At 36.5% G+C, this 24,801-nt stretch overlaps 1 protein-coding gene across 5 annotated transcripts in view; it reads left to right on the forward strand.

Moving 5' to 3' along the window:
• The window catches only part of HHIP (hedgehog interacting protein), a 93,551-nt gene that overhangs the window by 6,743 nt on the left and 62,007 nt on the right, over positions 1 to 24,801 (forward strand). For all 5 annotated transcript variants that reach the window (XM_072773437.1, XM_072773433.1, XM_072773434.1 and 2 more), the window contains exons 3-4: positions 5,870 to 6,026; positions 6,693 to 6,894. In XM_072773437.1, coding sequence (XP_072629538.1) covers positions 5,870 to 6,026; positions 6,693 to 6,894 — 359 coding nt within the window. The remainder of the gene's footprint in view (positions 1 to 5,869; positions 6,027 to 6,692; positions 6,895 to 24,801) is intronic.

A 24,801-nucleotide genomic window follows, 5' to 3' on the forward strand; every position in this document is an offset into this window, starting at 1 on the left:
AAAATGGATAAATTAAATAAACTACTGCAGAATATCCTTATAAGATACCTGTTCTTACATGCTCACTTCTAAGAGGGTAAAAATTTTCTCACCTTCCCATATACCTGTTTTGGCCTCACAATTAACCATTTACAAAGTTGTAACATTTCCTTGCTGTTAGAATTACTGTTATTTCAGTATACAAACAGTATGTTCGTTTTGATGAGGTGTTTTACATTTGCTAAATCGATAATACATTGGTAATCTTTACACACATTGGATTTTCAGTACAAATTTCTTGTTGGTGTCATCTTCATCCATCAGCATCAATATCAAGACAGCCTCCTCTTCTACTTAGCTGATAAAAAAGTGCAGATTGTCCACGGACTTGGACTTGGACTCTTAAGGTCTTTCTTCCTTGAATAAAGTATCATTAGAAATCCAAACAAAGTAACATCTTACAAAGCACCTTCATGTACAATGCCTTCATGTACAATGCCTAATTTGCTCCTCAAAAACTCTGTGCTGCAAGTAGGAAACGTGGAGTCCTCTCCATTTGACCAATGAAGATAACCAAACCTCGGAAGAAGTTAAATGCCTTAACCAAAGCTGTGTGGCGAGGAAGTGATAGGATAGCTAGAGAAGTTCTTAGGCTGACAGTGTCACAAATATACCTCATTACCATATTTGGACCCTAATATACACATAGGTCCCTGGACCTTGATTACTTTTACCATCAAAAGTTTATAGACTTTGGTTGTTGTTGCTCTAGTTGGAAGAGTCAACATAGAGATACAAAAGAATTTAATGAGACAGATTCTGTTTAGTTAGGCAAAGTCACACACAAACAAATCTACTGAAGCTAACAGTTTCTACAACTAAATGACACTCAGGGAAGGCTAAGCTTTAAGAACTGTAGGATGCACTTGGAGAACTTTTTTAACTGCTATGCATATTTTACATTTTTCTCTGATCCAGAAAAGTGTACATTTTTTTTGAAAAGTGTACATTTTTAATTTTTGTATAGAGTTGCCTTAATAACCTAAGAAAACATTTTGACTAGGATTGCTTGCTTCCTCTGGGGTACCATGACAAGTATCTAAACCCATTCATGTGAAAATATTATTATTGTTTCTATAAACTACAGCCATGTTTGTAAGGCTTTTCTTAAACCAGCTGTTTCTTCCTCTTTATCACATTCCCCAAAGCAGAGTGGGACAGGTCAGGGTAGCCTAGATGTCCTGCTGAGAAGCGATAACAGATTAGGTACCATAAAGGTTTACTGCAAATTTCAAGTCTCCAAGGTTCGGCTTTACCAATATAATTTGAAAGTAATATGGACACTTAACCATTTTCTCCTACCTTTATCTACCTGAGATAAATACAACTATGGTGGATTTAAGGACTCACCCATAAGTTCTCCATAGATGTGACGTTATTTTAGCTTCCAAAACAAACAACAAAAAGCAGTATCCAGCAAAAGAGAGAGCGCAGCAAATAGCTCAAAAGCCAGAACTGCAAGCACCTCGCTCCCCAGGATCAACATATGTGGTGACGAATGACAAATTTATTTTTCTACAAAGTTTGTATATATGTAAAACTGCTGAAGTGCATCAAGATGTCAAGTGCTTTTGGTGGCCACCCAGGCTGCCTTGAAAGATAACCAGATGAAAGCTCCACTCCAGTGGTGGATAGAGCAGCAAGGGTGCTTTCCAGGGACAGGCTACAGGCTTTAGCAACCAGCAGAGGGGACTTCCCCTGCATCTGTCAAATGCTAATAATCACCCTAAATACTTGTCCCAAAAGTAAGTTGTAAAAACACACTTTGTGTTAATTTATGTTAATTGATTTGTTTCCAGACTGATCCTTGGCACACAGTTGACCATTTTCTAAAGTATGATAGATAAGATGGTAATCCTCCCCACAGCCCTTGTCCCAACACAGAGGCTCTTTACAATTATAGAACACTTATTTTTCAGAAATTGCCCTCAAAGCAAATTTTTAATATTTTCAACTTCTTAAGTCTACTTAATGACACGGTTTACTTTTCTCTGGAGTTCAAAAGTGTGAAAAATAGATTTTTTTGTGATACTTTCTTATAAGAAGTCAATATATTTGACTATTCTCATTAATAGCCTCATCTTTCTGCACATCAAAAACTTGAAAATACATGACTAAGGCAAATGCTGTAAGGAGTTGAGAGAGGAAAAAAAGAAATTTCAGAGGCATCTTCATTTTTCCCCAATTGCCCAGTAGGCCAAGAAATAAAAATACAAATGCTCTATCCCTTTGCTTCACCTTCATGACTTTAAGAAAACACCAGTCACTTCGGGATACATGCACATCTGGAAGATAACTGCTTTTTAGAAACTTTAATTCAGAAATATTCAGTCTGCCTATTTTCAAAACATAAGAAATTAAGTCCATCATGAGGATACACTAGTGTTTTATTAGTCGTAGTATTCTCCAGTTGTGAATTGACTTAGGGAAGTAAATTCTTAAAGCTTCTAAGAATAACCAAATTGCATTCGAAAAAACAAACCACACACGCACACAGGAGCTCCTTGCTTGCACCACTGGTCCTGTTTTTTGCCTGCAGTATGGGAGCAGGGTAAATGTTTTGCTATTCAACTCGGTGATGGCATAGTACACTGTGTGGGAAGCATATAAACGGACCTGCTAAATTAGCCTTGCGTCTTCACCTGTTACCATGAGAATCATGGTATAGTTTTTATCACTCCTAGACCACCATCTCTTCAGCTGTAGGTTATTTAGTGTGAAACGCTTGTATACAATTAGTTCGGTTGGCTTAATCCTGTTGCTAATGAGGCCAAGGTCAAGGGTTTGATTCCATAGCCACTCCTGACCCCCGTCAGATATCTTACACATGTGTCTTATTTGTCCCCAGGAAAGCAAACAGGACAGAATGGATGGATACATCAAAATCCACTACCTCTATTAGAAAATGCTGCCAAATGCAGCCTTACTGACCATGGGTTTTGTTTTGTTTTTTCCTTATCATGGTGAACAGCATATACAATGAGGAAAAGTAGCTTTTCCCTAGCATACATGGCCAAGAGAAAAGCCAGAGCTTAGAATATTCCACAGAGAATATTTATTTACATCAGTATGTTACAGGGTGTTTTGTGGCATAGTAGGACTGGATTCATCATGACACAGGAGAATAATTTTAGGTCAACGATATTTGATAAATTATCAGGAATTTTTTTTTAATGCAGCTGCTGGAATAATCAGTGCATTTCCATCATTAGTAGACTTGATCATACTGTGATGATCCAGGGTGAATTAAATACCCACCTTCAGTAAAATGCTCTTCAGGGTATTGTTCCAAATAGACAGGTGCCATTTGGTAAATTATAACTTCCCTGGCAATAAATGTAAGCCCAGTGTCCTGAAACCAGGTCCCTGTTAGCTCTTCACAGCAAAATATATCTTACTAATCACTGTCCACAAAATCAGATTCTTTAAGTTAAAGTATTAATAAAAGTATCAGATGTTGCAATTCAAATATTGTAATTATGAGGAAAATGCCCTTACTTTTATGAGAAAGTCTTTTGAGTTAGCTCCCTCCTTCACACTTAACTCCGTTTGCTTAGATTCTGTAAAAAATTTGTAGTAATTCATTAATAATGCCTTTTTGTTTTTGTTTTAATTTGGTAAGAAAACACCTCTGGAGCCATAGAGTTTATTAATCTGTAGTCATTAATTCTCAGATATTCCATTTGAAAATGATTTCTCGCTGCTGCATGTTTGTCTCCAGCTAATAACTCCTTGTAAAATAGAATCAGCCATCAGCACTGTTTATTAATTTTCTCTTAAAATGGCATGGTTTTGCATACTGTAATCCTGGAATACAGTTACTTTTTGAAAAGCAAACTTGAAATTTCTTCTCAGTTGCACTTTGAAATTTTTTTGTGATCCTTCAGGTAAATATCACATTAAAACAAAATTTCTCATTTACACATTCAGTTATAAATATATCCATAGTATGACAGTATTTCTGCATGCATAATATTGGCATGGAGATCTTGCTGCCTGATGGGAGCTCTGTGTGTGTCCCCAAAAAAAGATCTAGCCCAAAACTGCAAAAAGTTTGATTTAGCAATGCAGTTTTCCTTTTCTTCTTTTTACATCAAATAGACTTGTTCAACACTACTGGGCAGTTTTCATCTATATGCTTAGCTGGGAAAGAATGGGGGAGAAAAAGTTATCTTTTGTAAACAGGGAATTGCTGAAGAAGAGTGAATGCGGCTGCAGCCTTCATTCCTCTCCCCAATTTCTAATCCCTGAATTTTTTCAAAGAAAGATAACCTCCTTCCAGCTGCCTTGTCCCTCCCATAGAGCACCCCTCCCAGCTGCCATGCCTCCTTTCAGTCTCACCCCCACCCCCACCCAGACACACACTCTCTCTCTCTCTCTCTCTGTCTCTCTCTCTGTCTCTCTCCCAAGGACATCTGCTCTCACTTGCCTGATTTCCAAGAAGATGTTTCCCAATAGCCTAATCACATACTAGCCTTGAAGAGTCTGTCTCGGAAATTTAGGAGTGATACATTTTACCCAAAAGTTAGGTCAAAATGTACCTCAAGACCCTCAGAATTCTAAGATTAGTTTTAGGTTTGAGGGGCCGTAGGTCTAGCTCATAGAAAATAGAGTTTTACCATGTTCTACCGGTAAGTGTCACTTGGTTGTCCCAAATTCTTGTTCTTGGAAATCCTTGGAATCCTGGGTGAATCATACAACTTCTAAACATCAGCTAAGTTACAAGGTGCCTTTATCACAAAGCTGTTAGGTGTACAGTAATCTGATTTGTTAGGTAAAAATCAAAACATTATCCATAAAGATGTGAGACCTGCAGCAGGAAGTTAGGACATTATACAAGGTCAAGTCTGGTAGCAATATCATATTTTGAGAGCAGAAATCATCAGAATATGGAAGGAATCTTAGTAATATGCCCTCCCCCCAAAACACCTAATACCTTATTAATCCAATTGTGAAAATAATGTCAAAATTCTTTTTTTTGTCATAAAGTCCTGTTCTTTTTTAGTCAAATATAGCTGTTTTTATTTGATAAATATTGTCAATTTGTACAAAAAGAGAAAACATCTTTCAGATCTCTTTAAGTATCTGTTTTGCATTTTTGTTTTGACTTATTATTATTATTTTTTGGTGTGGGTGGCTTACCAGCTTTCTAATTGAGAAGACTAAAGGGATATTTTATTTTTTTTAATTTTTTTTGAAGGGATATTTTAAATACAGTTTCTGTCTTAGAAAATAATCATGGATTTTCTATAAGAGGGATAGGAAAAGGGCATATCACATATGTATTTGAAAATGGACGCTCTGTTCTTAGCACCATTGTAGTGAGCCAGACATTTATTACAGCATATAAGGAGTGAGTGACAGTACAAAAAGAATTATAAAATGACCCAACTTGGCCCCATGATGGCCCATCTCTTTCTCATTCTAATGTGTTCTTCTTAAGAAGTTATTTATTATTACTGTAGGGGGAAAAAGTGCTGAATAGTGATCAGATAAACTTATAAGTACAACATATGGTAACTGAAGAAGCTTGCAAACAGAGCCAATGCAATAACAAGATTAATGCTGGATTTGTATTATGTGTATTTTGTTTGAGTCTTTTGAAATATCCAATGCAATATTGTTTCATTTTAATTGAAATTCTTAACTTTTGGTTAAAAATGGAAATCCCAAGCCCCCCCCAAAAAAAAAAAAAAGTTTTTCTTTCATTATTTTTCTAGGATATTCATATTGTTTCTAAAAAATTTTTTCCTGTATTTTATCTCTTAAATAGGATGTTTTTACTGTGATGCTAAATATTTTTCATCAGTCTTTTTGCATTTCTTTAAAGGTTTCATTCAAACTACTGCTGAAGAGTTTTGCTTTTACTACGCAAGAAAAGATGGTGGGTTGTGCTTTCCAGATTTTCCAAGAAAACAAATCAGAGGACCAGCATCTAACTACTTGGACCAGATGGAAGAATATGACAAAGTGGAAGAGATCAGCAGGTTCATAAAGATAAATGCTCTTTAATCTTAAAAAACAAAAACAAAAAAACCAACTGACAAATCTTGTGGTTTTGATAGTGAATCAACTGTCTGTGCTTGATTCCAGCAGCTATATCCTCCAGATGCTTTTTTTTTTCCTTTTTGGTAGTTTGCTTCTCTAATATCATATTTGCTTAAATGCTTTTAATGCTTAGACTAATCTTTTATTATAAGTTTGGCTTCTCTGTGATTCATGTGAACTTCATGATTATAGTTTTAAGCTTGACCTTTATGATTGTTGTTAGCTTATGGAAATATTCAGCACAATTATTATTAGCAAATCAGAGTTTTATAAATAGATCTTAGAGCTTTCTCTCTGAAGGCCTTTTATTAGAGTAAAGCTAAATTTTAATTATAGTCAGTGAAAGATAAGATGATGAGCATATTAAATTTTAAAATATGTAAAATTTTTATTTTAAATTTCTCTTTGACTTTTTGATAGAGGCTGTTTTATTTGTTCCACTGAAAAGAATTTAAAAGACTCATATTGTGACTTGGGTTAACAGCATGTCACGATTCTCAAAACCATTGGTACCTAGAGGAAATATATTTTGAAAAGGATGCTAAGTGCATTCTTTACATCCTTCACCTCAAGAAAAGCTTACCGGTTTTCTTTAATTTGTTTAGAAAGCACAAACACAACTGCTTCTGTATTCAGGAGGTTGTGAGTGGGCTGCGCCAGCCTGTCGGCGCCCTGCATAGTGGGGATGGCTCTCACCGTCTCTTCATTCTGGAAAAAGAAGGATACGTGAAGATCCTTACCCCCGAAGGAGAAATTTTCAAGGAGCCTTATTTGGACATTCACAAACTTGTTCAAAGTGGAATAAAGGTTGGCTTTTTAAATTTTATTTATTTTTGTTCTGGCTATGTTAATTTTATTTTAGTTGTTACCATTCTCATTAAAAGTATTTGTAATAAAAGAAATAATATTTAAGGAGAAAATAAGGATTCAACATAAGGGGACAATAATTATGGCAACTAAATTGGGACGGCGACATTAAATTTTAAATGTTATTTGGTAAGCAGTGCAATCAGGTTGATATCTTGACATGCTTTCCTTATGTAATTTACACATTTAAAATAATTCTTGATTTTATGAAGTATGTGTTTAAATGTTGCTTAACAGGCATAATACTTAGAATTGTGTATCAGCACTTGCTAGTAGACACAAAGAGGTCTTTCGGTTATTTTGGCAATAGCAAAGCATTCTCTTACCACATCTGTTTTTGAGTCTGTGTCATAAAAAAATGCTACTTTTACTGTGCCTTTGTTGTACAATGTTTTTACAGGTAAGTCAAATGTTTTCATCTATAATTGGCCATTTTTATATTACATATGCGCATATACTGCCTTCTTTCTGACTTCTCCAATTTGAATTCTCATGTTAAATAATCTAGTAGTGTATAAATAAATGTTTGTCAAGTGTGTTTGACAAGAGCATAACATACTTTACTATGAGCAGTGCTAAGCTATAAAGCAAATTGTGGCATTTTAAAATCAATCAAGGCACACTCAAGAGCTCATGACTAATTTAGAGTGAAACAAAGAAACAGTATGATTTGAGAAGAACTGGTTTTCTTTTTTATTTTTTACCTGGGGAAAAAAGTCAAAGGAGGATTTATACTCTTCTACTCATATGGAAATGAACTCCTCCTTGCTGTATTGAGCTCTTCTCAAAGGTAAGAACATCAGAACCAGAAGAAACAAGTTGGAAAAAGTAGAGGTATATTCCTGATATCGGTTCATTACCTACCATGTAAAATAATTAGAATGATTCAGTTAGAATAGAGGGATTCTAAAATCCATGTTGTTGGTACCACCCAAATTCAGGTGTGCATTGTGACAGTGTCACCAAGACATTCTGCATAAGAGAAGCACTTTGTGGTACTTATGGTCCTTTTTGGAAAAGGACTTTAACACCAACACACAGATCATTTGGAAAATCTGTTTAACTCAGTAGTTTCAATTTTCCCCAGTAAAAATTTTCATTAGAATTCAGAGCAAATCACCAAAAGTCTCTTAAAATGAAGCATTAATGTTTTGCACATGAGACTTCAGTAAATACATTTTGAAATGTATTCTGGTAATTCACTGCCAGTGGTACCTAAGGAGCAAGGATTAAGATACAACAGCAAGAACATTACTCACTAGCAGTGTATTTTTCTTACTGTGCAAGTTAAGCATACTCTCTATGAAGGAAAAAATTTGGAGAATGTATTTTCAAAATCATCACCTATAATCTCATCAGTTAAAGGATACCACCACTAACATTTTGATATACTTCCAGCTTTTATATTAAAACTAGATGAACTTATCCTGACTGCACAGGTAATACAGGTCCATATTAATAAATGTGGAAACACACAAGAACATGTTTTCTTGTTGTTTTTCTCCTAAGCAGCTTTAAAATAAAATTGAAATCAAACTGTATATACATCTTTTTAGCCTTCTTTTTTTGACATAACACTTTGTCATGAATATGTTAACAGTTGAAAACTTCTCTCAAAACTTTAGTTTTTATCTTTTCTGGGTATTCCATTTCCTAATTACGAGACATTTAGAGTGACTCCAGTATTTTCTTTTTATCAGTGTAAAAAATATGACTTATCATTCTCGTGTGTATTGTCTAACCTGCTCATGAATGACTTCTTAATGTCCATTTATAGAAGGAGCATTACTGAGATGAAGGACATAAACCGTGATACACATTGCCAGTGGCTTTGGAATATATTTTCAAGTATTTGAAAGAATAATATATAGCTTCTAAATATTATTTGAATAACAGTATTGGTTTTAAAAAGATAATGCATGATAAAATGTAGGTATAAGAAATGGTCTCAATTTTGTCGTACGAAGTAAGGAACTCATGTTCTTGTTTCTACTTCAATTTAAATGGCTAATTAATGACTGCCTTTTAATTGGGGCTCCTTCAAAATGCCTCTTTTAATTGGGGCTCCTTCAAAATGCCTCAATTTATGCCCATTTATTGTGATAATGAATGAAAGTTTATCTTCTCCGACTTTGAGACATTTCATCATGCAATAAAATTGCACAAGCCAGATTATGACAGTGCCATGGTTCTAGAGTATCTATGTTCTGCAGGCCTCTGGAAATTCTGTGGAACACCCTTTGTGTCTTGTTTCCTAGGACAGTTCCAGGGCTTTTAGGACTTAAAAAACTTCAAGCTCATTATTCAACATTTGTAGAATATATAATATGACATATTTTAAAGTGCAATATTTGAATTCTCTTGGAGTTTGGGACTAGTGATGTCAATAAGATAAGAACCAATCACATGGATATTTGAGTGCATACTGTATAGTGAGCAATGAGACCACAGCCTTGTTCCCTCAGGCAGGTGATGCTATGACTGTCCCTTATCTTAGGCTCCATGAAACTTCCATCACAAGTCATGAATTGGAAGTGTTAGAAGAGGCCACTGTTGGTATGTTGGGGCAGATGCCAACACAATTGTGGAGTGATCCTACCACTGATTTTTGTGATATGCCCCTCAGAGACTTCTGCAGTAAAAATATTTTCACACCTATTTCACAGTAATTTTTTCAGGCTTCTTGATATATGGGTAACGTTAGTGTGTTTGTGGCAGTATTCTGTGCTCATCAACAATCATTTTACATAAAAACACAAATACCATTTTCATAAATTATTATGTATATAACTTCTGTTCTTTCAGTTTTAAAATTCTAAGAGAGGACATAAAGCTTTTTCCACTGACTAAAATGCTGATTGCAATACTCAGATCACAGAAATTAATAATGTATACTAAAACCTAACCTTCATATGTTTGAAACGGAAGCAAGACAAACCACAGTGAAGGTTTCCTCCCCCCCATGAATATTAAATAATGACCAGTTTGAGTCAAACATAAAGAGGAATTCCTGATTATAAGAGTTTCTAAAAGCTAGTGCTTGCTATAAGGGAAACTGGAATTCCATTTCTGCTAATTGTCAATTAAGAATCAGCAGGAATTTCTGTCACCTGGTAAAGGATTGACCCTTTCGTGGCAAGAAACTGGACTTGGTTGATATCCTCAAACCTTTACCAGCCCTAGTAAAGCTGGTAAATTCTTGAAATTCTTCAAGCTACTTCAGAGAAGTGCCATCAGCATAGCCGATCACCCAGGGAACTTCGACAACTCTTCCCTAAGTGGTCCTATCTGAAGCTAAAAATATGATGTCTTATTTTAAACACCCATATTGTGCTGCCTATACTTGTAGGAGATTTCAGCACACGTAATTGTCTATGTCTCACCAAACCAAAGTTATATGCAAAAATGCAAAACACAAGCTGAAGAATTGACTTTCCTTCCTACAGGAAATAAATTGTTGAGTTGGATTGAATGCAATAAATTCCTATGCCATATGAATTTAAACTGCCATTCATTTGGGAAGAGATGATTCCATTCACAACAGCTCAAACCCTAGAAGACTGAGCTTTGTGAAATTGCCCTGTAAAGGGTGAGTCAGAAAAATGTTTTAAGAGTGTGCAGTGATTTGATAGACTTTTGATTATAGTGCACCGTGTAAATTAACCATTAGTACATTGAAGAATGATCCAAGTGCTCAACTGGTGTGCAATCTTTAAAATCATCATTTGTGGGTGTGTATGTGTGTATATGTTTGCACATGTGTTGTTTGTTGTTGTTTTATCCCAAAGGCAGAAATTTTTAAAATTATACTATCTCCCTGGGTAAAAACTTCTTTAAGATACTGGTAGTTTGAAATCTTTAAATTGAGCTTATATCTGAATCCTGAGTCAGACCTTGCAGCAAGTTCTAGAACCAGCTTCATCTATCTGAAGTCCTAGGGAATGACAAACCAGTGGTTCTCAAGAATGGCTGCACAGTATAATTGCCTAAGATCTTTCAGAAATCCTGCTGTTCAAATTAAATTGCATGTCTGGGATTGGAACTTAAGCATTGGTATGATTTTACAGCTTTCTCGATTTCAATGTGTGCCAATATGAGAGGCGCTGATCTAGACAGAACCAAACCCCTGGGTCAGTTACACATTGAATGAGACGCGTTTTCTCTGCCCAGAGTATACCCAAGTGCTATTACTGAAATGACCACTGGGAGCAAATGGTTGGATCCTAGTTGTCATTTAACCTATGCCTTTTGTCACTTATTTGGCCTATACATACTGCTTGTCCACTTTGAGTGAGAAGATGAGTTCATTCTTTTGCCCTGTAAGATTCTTGATATAAAGTTTTGAAAAATAATATTTTAAAATCTCAACAATTCTAATTGGACAGTTGCTTTGCCTGTTAAATTTTTCCTGTTTTTGTTCCTTTTGGAACCTAGTATTCAGCTAGTTGGCAAAACATTATTGTTCCTGTTCCTAAAGTATGTAGTTTGCATTTATATCTGTAAACCCTTTTAAAAATGACAAGGACACCAAAAGTTATTCTAGGGTAATTTTACCAAACTTCTGACTACCGCGGATCTGAAAGTCAGTCTTAGCTCTGTGTGTGTGCAGTAAGGACAAGCCTGCACCTGTTACCTACAGGGTGGCCTCTCAAGAAAACCAACACGCAGCTTTCTCTGCCACTCAGTTCTCATGAGCGGCCAGAAGACAGAGAGGCTCACACCCACAACAGCCCTTTTGGCTAGCAACGTGCAGCAGACAAAGCCAAAAGACTTGTCTATCATTGGAACAAGTGTGACTGGACTCCTGTCCCTCTCTATCTACTTGGATCCTCATTTCAAAAGATGCTTTTTGAAGCAATCCTTTTACCAGGGGAGGAGAGGACATAAGGCTGAAAGCTGCTGATTGTCCGGGTGACTGAACCCATTGAGGTGGGACTCTTGAGAGACAGTGGCCTGGGCGCCCGGGAGCCACGGGAGCATGTGGAGGAGGACGCAGGGTGTGCCGGGGCAAGCCCCAGTGGGGCAGCCTGTGATTTCACATGCTTGTAAATCACACGCATAATTATGAGCATCGAAAGTTTAATGAAATCCAAGTGCTCATCAACCCATTGGGGCTGATGTCCTATTTCACTGAAGTTTGTCAGAGACTTAACTTTTCACGTTTTCCTCTGCCTTCAAATTGCTGTCTTACGGCAGCCCATGAAACATTAGTATTTTTTGCTGGAGTGAAATAAGAGCAGAAGTGGAAAGCAATTTACTTATCAAAAGTGGTAGTGGAAAACCGAATGCACACAAATGCATATGTCAATGATTGTACCATGTGTCAAATAGTTCCTCAGAAAATCATGAGAAGCCTGCTTTTAAGCATACTTTAGGTTGGAAGAAAGTATGTGTTCCCTTGAAAGAAAGCTGCAAAATATATTTGGTAAATATTACAATAGATAATCACCATCCTAAAATGTTTTTGTGTATATGGCATTTTTCAAGTTCCTGACCGATCAAATTACTGCATTAGAAGAGAATTGCTACAGCGGTGGAAATAACCATGAGATAACTTTACCCTAAAAATGATTAGAAAGTTAATTAAATAGTCTGCCCTCAAATAAAAACTTTTTAATGCCTTCCCTTTCTTTGTAGTTTAACGTTCTGGTTCCAAACCATTAAGTTAAAATGCAAGCAAAACAGATCTGCAAGTAAAATTTGGGGCCACAGTTATTTTTTTTATATCAAGGTAGTAATGAGATGGTATTAAACACAACCATTTTTTTTTATTGAGTGTCACTGACACTTTACAACAGAATGCCCTGTACTCTGTGAAAAATGTTGTTTGTAATTTTTAAAGAGGTTGAATCTCATTTCAAATCTATTAGAAATGTCCACAGAGCAATTATTTTATGTAAAGCAAAAAGTCCCCTGGTGTTATGAAATAATGTCTGTATCATTCATCTCTGGTGTCCTTATTTCTTTATTTTGGCATTTGCAATCCTATTGATAAAGCATTTTAATAAATATAAATGTGCATATATATAGTGCATGCCAGTATAAGCCAGTTTAATCTATAAATTATTTTTCATCATGCATCCTGTTTTTTACTGAAGCAGAAACTGAAGTGGCAGATGTAATGTCCCTCCATTGAGTAGAGAAAGGCCCCTTCTCCTACATTTTAGATCCCATAAGTCACAGCTGAGGTGAAGAAAGTTTTTACATTAATGTCTCTATATTTATCTAAGACTTAAAGGGCAGAGGAAATAGAGCCTATAAATCTCAGAAGTCTGTGGTAATCATTAAAACAGGTGAAAAACTAAGAAATCGGGACCCTAGAGAAGGACCCTGCCACTTCTTAAAAAGCATCTGTCTGAACATGGCTGCCACCACCTCACAGATCTGACTAGAAAGAGAAGAAAGAAGAGCTATTGTTGATACCACCTGTCATTGCTGCCCAGTAGCTATGTTATCTCACAAAAAGAAGATAGCGGGCATCAGAAAACAAGCTGTAAATGGAAGAAAGTAGCATAGCACTGTTTTAGAGACATTCAATAGCTTTTCTTTCCCCAAACTACAGTCCTCAGGCAAGCCTTGTTGTCAGCAAGTATCCTGCAGTCTTCGTTACTAATCATATTCACCATTTTTTAAGCACTTACTTTGCTCAGCCGTGACACAGATTACCCCAGTAATCCTGACAGTGACCCTGTGAGGCACATATTAATATCCCATTTCACAGATGGAGAGACTGAGACCCAGAAGCTTCCCAGGATAACACAGCTAGCAAGCACCAGAGCCAGATTTCCAAGGCAGTGTTCTGATGCTATGCTCTCCCGCTCTCTGCCTCTGGCTCTGGTGCTTGCCCAAGGAAGCTGACAGCCTAGACCTAGCATCAAGCATACAAACTTGGGTTCCAGTCTCTGCATCCACACCATGTGCTGCTTGTTTGTTTGGCCTTAGGCAAGGTGATTTAATCTCTCTAGTCTTAGTTTGTCTGTAGAACAGGGATAATAAAAGGTGGTGTCTAACACTTTCCATGTACAATCTCACATGAATCTGAAATACTTTGTAAGTATTAGCTCTTATCATCTATCATACTAACATGAAAAGGGGGTGGAGGAGAGAAAACAAGACAAGCCCCAGAATGACACACAAGCTCCAGGGGCTACTGTGAACCTTATGCCCTGGCATGTTACAGACCCTTTGATATGGGATTGAATGCTAACTAGTGGGAGCTCTGTGATAGTATTAGCATTTCCCCCAAAGATATATAACAGACCCATGGAAACAAAGTTATATTGAGGTATGTGTGTGAATTTTCTTTAATTCAAAAAGATAAACCTAGAATATATTTTTATTTAAGTGTGTAACTAGAGAAAGACAATACCTTCACTTTTATAGCATTGTGTCTTGATAGTAGGTAATATGGCATTGCTACCCTGCCTCATGATGCAAAAGTCCCTAGTTCTGGGATTTCTCAGAACACATGGCTAAGGATGATTAAGCACAGAGCAGTGACCCCTAAGCATGGCAGCAGCCTTTCCTTAGAATTTCTGTGCTTCCATACTAGTTTTTCTCAACCTGGATATTATAGTAATGAAGGTCTTTTTGTGTGTTTATTTTGGAACATGGTTTGTGTCAATCTGCCATGGAGTTAATAAATTGTAGGATTTGCAAAGGAAATATACTGGGACTGAAAACTAAGAAGGCACATATTTTTGCCCACTAGCAACTATTGCCCAAAGCATAGTTGTAAAATCTCAGGATTTGGGAGGCAAGCCGTTGGGCCAAATTGCTATGAAGTTAACATGTAATGTCATGACAAAGAGAGTGTATTACTCAACAAAATATTTGTTTAAAAACAGAGATTAGTAAAACATACCATGAAGTCAGGGATGAGAGAACTTTAAAGGAAAACTTCAAAGTTAAACAAGAGCAACCACAGTGAAAAGTGCTGGAGATCAGTTTCAAGAATATGTAAATGGAATGACCTCAACTATCTCCTTCTTGTTTATGTAGCATTTTTCTTTTAACAGACATTAATGTTTACATTTCTATAATAAATATATAGATAGATTTATTTATGTTATGTAATATGTAATAATCATATACAATAACTATGTTCTCAATTACAATTACATTTTAGTTTATTTCTCGGTAGTATTCATCAATTGGCTTTTAGTTTTTAAGCCGTAAAGAGTGTGATTATGTTGAGCTATCATAATGTCAAGATGACCAGAACTGAGGGCATGTATAAAGTATTTTTTATTATTTATTTATTTTATTTGTTTTGAGGGGGAGGTTTAGAAAGGGAGGAGGACAGGATAAGAGAGAGAGAGGGCATCTTAAGTAGTCTTCCATGCCCAGCACAGAGCCCCACACGAGGCTCTATCTCCCCACCCTGAGATCATGAATTGAGCTGAAATCAAGGGCCAGATACTCAATTGAATAAGCCACCCAGGCGCCCCTATAAAGTGTTTTTAAAACTTGGATCACTGCCTGGATATTAAATCAGCTTTGGACTTTGCAGTCAAAATATACTTTGAAAAACAAAATGCTGTTTATTGAGGCCATTCTGTAATGTAATATAATAAGAAAAGCTTGAAAAACTCTTTCTTTCAACCATCTAATTTTCTATCTCAGCATGATGTTGTGATACCAGGTGACAACACATGTGGTCAGAGTGGCTCAGGAATTACCATCAAAAGGGAGGTAAAATTTGAATCCTTTAGTGAGTGATTTTTTTTTTTTTTACTTTATCTGGACATGACATGTACAATTTAATTTTAAGTTCATCCATTCACTCATTTAAAAATATTGTGTAATTCCACAGGTCTAAATTCCAAATCACAGAAAATCTGTAAAAAAGAAGTTATTTAAGATAAAATATGTGCTAATTACTCTATCAAAGTATATGTAGTAGGACAAAAACAGAAAAAGATAACATCAATGAATTTGATTAATACCATCATTGTTAGCAATTAAAGTCATTCAATCTAATTGTGATCTGAACCCAATAAACTGAAGCTAAAACATTATGACAAAAGGATCTTAAAATTTTACATATTGTTAAAAAATTCTTGAGAGAAGAATATTCCTTTCAAATGCCCAAATATAAAATATTCTGGCTTTCTCTTTAAATTCTTAGTTTTTTAAAAAAAGAAATTTAATAAGCTATTTCTAAACCAGCCTCTTACCCTAAAGCACCTTTGATCCAAATGGATCACAAACTCAAATAAAATTACATCTGACCATAGGCTATTTCTAGATATGGAAAACACATCTGTTCTAAGAACTCTTAGCCAACAGTTTGAAACTGTTCAAAAAAATTCCTATAGGAAAGCACTACTGTAAAAAGGATAAAAAGATAACCAAATTTAATTCCCATTAAATCTTGGGCTTTTTTATGAAAGAATGGCGATGAAGTTCTCACAATTCCAACATGTTTCTTGGACGGATGTGAACACACCTGTTCAGAAAAGGTGAAATAAAACTTGAACTGACTTCCTTTTGCACGCAGGTCACCAGCCATCTGTTAAAAGTGATCAGTTCCTAACCTTACACCAGACTCAAGCCTGTGAACTGAGGTTGAAAAAGCCACACAGCTTGTACTCTCTTATCCAGTCTGCTGTGGGTTTTCCCTGTTTAACCACCATTAAAACTTCTCTTTAAGTCTCCAGGGGTTTGGAAGATCAGATTAACCCCATGACAGTAATAATGTATTTACACTCAGGGTCTCTGTGTGTATCACTTGGGGCTGATTTCAGGATTTTGTGACTCACAGTGATGTGGCTAGCTCCAAAAAGATTTAGCCAATAGCTGGCATATCTCTCTCTCTTTTTTTTTTTTTTTTTTGCTGGCATATCTTTAATTGCAACCTAAAGACAATGTCTCTTTGTCCAAGGAAGCTTGTGTATGAATGTGTGTATGTGTGTGTGTGTCTGTGTGCGCGTGCGCCTGCACATAAGCATGTTGTGTCTATTTTAAGATTTTGGCTTTGATTAAATGTCAATACATATAAAAACTTCTGCACAGAAACAAACAAAAACAAAACATAGCTTTTTGGACATGACTGACTAGGTGAGCTTCTACCCTTGTAAATAATTATTACAGGCACCTACCAAGGGAAGGAAACCTGTGTTGACAGCATCCATTTTCAACACCTTTGATCCCTAAAGTGTTACATTCCTGTCATATCCCACCTCACCTGGGTATGTGTGAGAACAAATCACTAGTGGCCATAGCACTCATCCACTGCCAAGATAAGGGTACCAGTTTTGCCAGTGGTTATAGGACTTGGAACAGTCCGCTTAACTTTCTGGGATCTCTGCGTCCTCATCTTTGAAGTCAGAGGAGTAGGCTAAATGAAACTTAGGTCCTTTCTAGCTCCAAATTCTGTGAAATGGAAAGCAGTACAAGTCTCCAGCTGTTTCCAGGGGGAAGCAATCAGTGGGACTCAGGCACTAGACACTTCGTGCTTGCCCAGGTTCAGAGAGTGTGAGGCTTACTTCGCTTTATTCTGACTTTTTTTTTCCTCCTTTGTCCGGATGCAGAAACCCTGCCAGTGTCTGCCAGTGCAGGGCTTACTGAGCACCCTACCACACTGGCAAAGAAGTGCCCTCGCCTTTCTGTGTGGTCCTCATCACTCCAGTTAAACTTTTTTTTTTTTTAAGATTTTATTTATTTATTCATGATAGAGAGAGAGAGAGAGAGACTGAGACACAGGCAGAGGGAGAAGCAGGCTCCATGCAGGGAGCCCGATGCGGGACTCGATCCCGGGATTCCAGGATCACGCCCTGGGTCAAAGGAAGGCGCTGAACCGCTGAAACACCCAGGGATCCCCTCCAGTTAAACTTTTAAAAGCTATGAAAGTCAGCATGGACTGAGACATCAAGTTTCAGTTAATAATGGCAGGATAACGTCTTTAGTGTGTAGGGATAACAGGGTGGCAAGTTTTCAAACCTCCAAGAATGAAGGTGAAGATGTATTATGACCTTAAAGTGGGCTGAGGAGGAGACCAGTCTGTAGCTGAGTGAAGGAAGAGAAACGTAGTCCAAGAAGGCAAGGTCACAGAGTTGCACATCTGTGTGTTGGTGGGGGTGGGAAGCCTGCATTGTTTAGTGGAGGGTCTTAACATGTTCCAAGGTCTTTGGCTTTTACGTCGAGTGAAATGGGGAATCATTGGAGGATTTTCAACAGAAGAGTGATATGATCTGACTTTAACGATTTCAACAAGATCAATAGCAGCCTTTTTGAGAGTAGACCAGGAAGGGTAAGAGAGGTGTATAGGGGTATAGGTGAAGCAGGGATATAGAACACTGACTCCTAGCACAAGCTCTCCTGTGAATGTGCTTTGTGCCCATGGGCCAGTCATTGACTACTCAAGCTTCAATTTTTTTCACTTGTAAATTGAGAGGATCAGTGATAGCTGAGGTTCCTTTCAGTTCCAACTTTTAGTAGGTGAATACTTGGAGGAATATTCAGAAATTTACCCTATTAGGAGATCTGGGTGGCTCACTTGGTTAAGCATCTGACTCTTGATTCCAGTTCAGTCATGACCTCAGCATCATGAGATTGAGTCCCATATCAGGCTTCAAGCTGGGCATGGAGCCTGTTTAAGATTCTTTCTCTCCTTCTCCCTCTGTCGTCCCCCCCCCCCCCCCACTGCTTGTGTGCACTCTCTCTAAATAAATAAATGAATAAATAAATAATCTTTTAAAGAAAGGAAAAAATTTACCCTATTAAATATAAGCATTTTTACATATACTGCTTACTGAATTTGTACCTCCTTTCCTATAGGTTTAAAGTACAAATTTTTAAACTCGGTACATTAACAACGTTGAACATTTAATGGGTTCCAGTGAAAGGTTGTAAATGACAGGAAAATATCAGTCATGGTAATATAAAGGAGAGGGCTCACTCCACACTAGTTGTAAATAATTCCTGAAAATAGTAACCACAGTGAAATACTGTATGTGTGCACACGTGCACACACATACACCTCCTTAGGAAACGCAACTTTAAGTGGAGAGAAAGGGTCAGAGGATTATCTTTTTTAAGTATAATTATACTTGGATTTAGCATACAAGAGGCCAAATCCAGGTATCGTGAAGTCAGAGAGGATTAAAGTGATGACAGAACACAAAACTATAGACTTCTAATAAGGATACTCAAATGTTGCAGGGGATTTCTAACGATTTAATTATATAATATTTGCATTATATATATTTACATATAATATAGTATACACAATTATGTTATATAATATACTATATAATTACATATACTACATATAATTGTATATACCGTATACAATATAATTTATATAAAATATAAGATAATGACCTGATTTAGACAGTACTCATAATTCAATCTCAAAAGTGCAATATTCCCAAATATACTCAGTGAATTTCTCCTTTGTTGTTGGCTACTGGAGCTCATTTAACTAACCAGTCCTTCAGAGTATAAATTCAGCTGCCAAAAACGATCTCCTTTTCTACCTGCCTGTGAATCTACAGAAGTTAATTTGGTTGTGGATAGAATAAACTAGATGTGAAAAATTGAAAAGGGAAAGAGGGTAGTGCTTGATCATTTTACTTGCACTTGTAAGGATTTCAGTGCACTGTGTTTCTTTGAGAGAAATCCCATGGTGCCAATTAACCTAACTTATTCCAAAACAATTCTCTGTTTGGAAAGAATAATTTTCATTGTGGGTGTTCCTTGAAATTGTATGCCTCATCCCCTGTTATTACTGAGATGTGTGCTGTGCAATTGAAAGTACCAGCTTCGTTTCCATGCGCTGTAGAGATTAGAGCTGTATCCCACACACAGTGTCAGATAATCTGCTTTAATTTTGTTCAATGCACACTTTTAACCTTTAGTAATTTTTTTTAATGTGGAAAAGCCATCTCAACCTAATATTAAATCAAATATTTCATGTCAACACTATCAAAAACACGAAAAGCTGGAGATTTGTTTTAGTCAGGAAATCGATTTTCTTGCAAAAATTTTAAAGTAAGTCAACTTTCTTGGCTTGGTTTAAATGACATTTTCATTTTTTCTTTGAAATGATGTGAATGCCTTTGTTCCTCCAGCATAAGACAAACTGGACTAGAAAAGATTGAAAAGGATTTAACTAACTTAGTAAATCCGTTCTCCACTTTATTAGGTTGTGTTGTCTATTTGGATTTCTGGGGTATTTTTTTTAAACCTAATAAATCAATTAAGCAATATTCATTCTAAGATTTAATTTGGTGAATAGAATATATGTGCTTTTCATCAGGCCACACATCTTTTTTTTTAAGTCTGAAACCACCACACACAAAGAATTTAATTCTGACAGACATTTGTTCTCAGCATAAATACTTTGGGGCCAATAGTTGTCCCCACTTAATCATGCTTCTTAAAAGTGAATTCCAGAAGACTTGAGGCCCCCAGTGACCCCTGGTAAGGTGAGTTGTCAGTAAATTACTTTTATGATGTGCCCTAGGGAAGCAGGTCTGCTAGAAACTTGGTAGGGAGCTGGCCCCCTCTTGCCTGTAGGGGGATGACCTTTAACTTTATCTAACCTTTGCATTTCTAATTCTAAATTTCTGGGAGGCACTTAGTCACATTGTTGGATATCATATGAAAAGTGAAAAAAGAAAAAAGAAAGAAAAGTGAGACCTTTCCTGTACCCATAAGATAGGCTTAACTACACATTTGTTGTGAAACTTCCAGATGAAGCATACCAGTCAAGTTTTTATTTCTACAATTTAATTTTTTCCCTTTCTATAATTCATTACAATTGAATTTTAAATGCCATTTAATGAGTTAAAGTATAAATGAGTTCAAAACGGATTCATAGTTAAATTACGACTGCCGTGGGTGACATTTGGAAAACACTGTAGAAAATTTAATCCCATAATTTTGCTAATTTGAATTTATTGGGCACTTGAAAATTTATAAGAGATATTAAATATGAATGACAGTATTGCATCAGAATACATTTAATTTTTCACAAAATATTTAGTTATTGAAAACAAGTCTTGTCAGTTTTTTTGTTGTCTCCATCATGAGAAAGTTTTTATTGTGCTTTTGGAATAATAATGTACATTGACATTATCAAACAAATTTAGATTCAAGTTTTGGATGAAAAAACATACCTTTACTTGGCTATGTTAGACTGAAAACATTGGGAAATAATGCCTTCTTATGAGATAGAAAATACAAAGTGATCATTAATTTCTCGTTAATAATCAGGGCATAACTTTGTTGATCCAGATGTTCATGTTTTATTTGCCTCAATGTCTAATTTCTCTTCTTTTCCCATTAGTTTTGGATGACATTTAATGGGCCAATATTTCATTGTTCGGTTTTATTGTCTATAAGAGTATTACATGGTTTAAAAATACGTAATACTTGGGCAGCCCGGGTGCCTCAGCGGTTTAGCGCCTGCCATTGGCCCAGGGCCTGATCCTGGAGACCCGGGATCGAGTCCCATGTTGGGCTCCCTTCACGGAGCCTGCCTCTCCCTCTGCCTGTGTCTCTGCCTCTCTTTCTGTGTCTCTCATGAATAAATAAAATCTTATTAAAAAATGTAATACTTACATATTTACACATATATGTATATACCAGAACCCTGTGTGGTGAATGAAATATTGCTAAAGATAAGTTTTTCCCCAACATGGCACACCTAATTTTGAATCACACAGTTTAGGTATAAGTGTAAATGCATAAACTAAATGTAGAATATTTCTATAATCTTTTTGACTTTTATTTCGGATTATAGCTATCTAAGCTTTGCATTTGGTATCAACCCTTTAGGAGAACAACAATAACGGTCATAGACGCATTTACTGTAACAGTAATTTTTCAGTGGGGAAAGAAAGAGATCAGCAAATTCCTTCCTGTAAATCAAAGATTCTGGCTCAGAGCATATATAAACAAGATGTAAGTTTTAAATATAGCTTAAATGCCACCCAGGAGAGAAACTCAATGGTAAAAGAGTTGTCAACAGACAGAAAGGAATCTTTAAATGATGGAGACAATATTAAATTGGTGACACTAATGTTAGGAGTACAAGGGGGCATGTGCTTCCAAACATTTCAGCACAGAATGTCCTCTTCCCTGCACCCCACCCCCAGTTGTTTATTTTTGGATCTGGGAAGTATAATAGTAAAGTAGAATGTAGATGTAACCTGCTGATAACCCTAAGAAGATCTTACTTGAGAAAATGGCAAACTCACAGTTTTGAACCAAATTTGGAAATAAGAGAATAAAATGATACGTGTAAAGACATTAATATTCTGTCTTAAGCTATTTGCTTATTTTAATCCTACCAAAGCATTCGTTTTTCATCATGTCTACACCTGCTGAGATATGGCTAGGTGGTTTTAATTTGTGTGTTTGTTTTTGTTTTGCTTCATCAAAAATTTTATGTTAAAGCATCTTGATGATTTTAATCAATACAGCCTACTCCATATTGTCATTGTCTGGAGTCTTGCTATTCAATTACCATTAAACATGGACCAGGAGACAATTCATAATATGCATTAGGTACCAAACAGGATCTATCTTTGGAACGTGACCCAAAACACAGGACTTGGAGTATGGAAGGTAATCCCCTAAAGGAAAATCAGAGTGCTCTGACCACAAGGAATGGATGGTGGGCAGGAAAAGGAATAGGGATATGAGAAAAATTTAATGAGGGAAAGGAAACAAATTAGCTGGTACATAGGAAATGACTCTTAAAGGGTATTGGCAGAAAAGAGACAAGAGCCGTTTATTCAGGAAACATCGTAAGAATTGAGATAAAACTAGACATGTAAACTGAGGCAAGGGACCCATAAAGAGTCTTATGCACTAAGCAAAAGATTCTGAGTTTCTTACTATGGTAGACAATACGGACAGTTATGGCCAGCCCCCAGTGATGTGGTAGGCTTCTGTGGAACCAGCTGGCTTCTTCAGGTGCTGTGACTGCTCTATTTCCCCTTGTAGGGGATTTGGGAACTTTTCCTAGTCCAGAGGGCAAGGCAGCTTGAGAACTGAATCTAGAAAGAATTGAAAACTGCATGCAAGGGGAGAAGATCCTAGGAAAAACAGAAACTCAGTTCAAATGGGCTTAATCCAAAACCAAAACAAAACAACTGTCAGCTTTGCTTTCCCCTGTTTTGACTTGGAGCTTTCCCTTATGCTAGCTTCATGCTTGGGCAGACTTGCTTCCCGTGGCACAGACTGTAGCAGCCTCAGGCTCACTAGTTTAGCAAATCCAGAGGAATACGAGCTGCTTTTTCCTAAGAGTTCCAACATGTGTCTCACAAACTGATGCCACTCATGGATTTCAGAACATGTTGCTTCTGTGATTGGCCAGGCGTGGGTCACCTGCCCTTCTCTGGAGCTAGGGGCAGAGATCAGCATAGTCCAAAGCACTGAATCCCAAGCGTAAAAGGAGTAGTGCCCCGGATGAAAGTTGAAGTGTTCTAACTAAGGGAAGAGGGTGTGGATGTTGGGCCCCCTGTGTAGACAGCTGACATTCACTGCTCATGGGGCAAGTAAGCCTTCTCGGAATCAGAGTCCAGGTTCTTAATATTTAATTCTGTTTTCCCTCTTCCCCATGCTTCTTTATTACTGAGCTTTCATCTGTCATATCTTAGGGACATTCAAGAGTCCCTAAGCAGCCCAACTAAATCTTTCTTTAGGTGCAATATACCTAATTAGGTGGTACTTTCTCAATGTTAACTTCATACTATTTTTTTGCTTATGTCCACTTTTATTTTTAAGACATATAGACCAAGATACCTATATTTGATGATCAGTAAAATATCCCTCAGGAAACATTGGTGAATCACCAGAAACAATGTGGTCCAAGAGACTGAATAACTTCTAAGCTGCAAAATATGGCTGCTCCAAAAAAGGATAGATGAGGTCCTTTAGGAGGCACATCTACACAACCCACAGGCCTCCTTAATTTCAAAGTCTTCTGTTGTAAAACTTCTATTTCAATTTCATCCATTAATCATATTTATTAATAAGTCACTATAGAGTTTGCATCCAAATCTACAAGGATACCAGATGTAGGTAGGGAACTGCCCCAACATGCTTAGAGAATATGAAACATTTAATGATAAGGTTTTGTATTTTTATAACATATAGTTTTGGGATATTTTGCACCCTAGAGCTGTAAAATTCACACTTTCTTTCCATTGATGTTGAGCTCCATTATGTGCAATTTAATTAACTTTGGTAAACAAGTATGACATGTTTTAATTTGTCTTTAGTCATAATAGTATGATTAATGTGCCTAAAGAGTAATATTGTCACTTTTTTTATACTTTCAGTGTTTACATGAGTCCATTAATGTGCCTTTGCTAGGGATTTAATATGCATGTTAAAATCTGTTCTTGTTTATTTACCTAAATGAAAGCAAGAGGAAGTTTGAAAAGCACAGATCCTGACTCTACCCAAGAATGTGTATGCTTTTATCTCTAACAAGAAAATCTTTAGTCATTTGTTTTCTCATAGGAAGCATTTGTCACATTTAAACATGTTCTTCATATTAATGCTAACTACATACCATAAGCATTCAAAAATAAAAAGCTAATTTCTTTTTGATGAAAAAAACTATACCTTGTATGTCTGAGTTTTAAATAGGAATAGTACTACACAAGTGTATGACAGACTTTCCCTTTTGTTCTCTCTGCCTGAATCATGCCTAAGCACTCACTAGCCTTCACTTAAAAAGTTTGCTTGTTTTCTATAACACATATTATACCATTCTCAGTTATATCCATTGTATTCATTCCTTCTAAAGCAATGTTTAATTTGCTCATGTACAAGTTGAAATGACTTGACCTTCTGCTTTATTTCACTACTCTGACCCCTTGT

Source organism: Canis lupus, chromosome 13, assembly GCF_048164855.1.
Source record: "Canis lupus baileyi chromosome 13, mCanLup2.hap1, whole genome shotgun sequence".
In the NCBI taxonomy this organism is placed as follows: domain Eukaryota; kingdom Metazoa; phylum Chordata; class Mammalia; order Carnivora; family Canidae; genus Canis; species Canis lupus.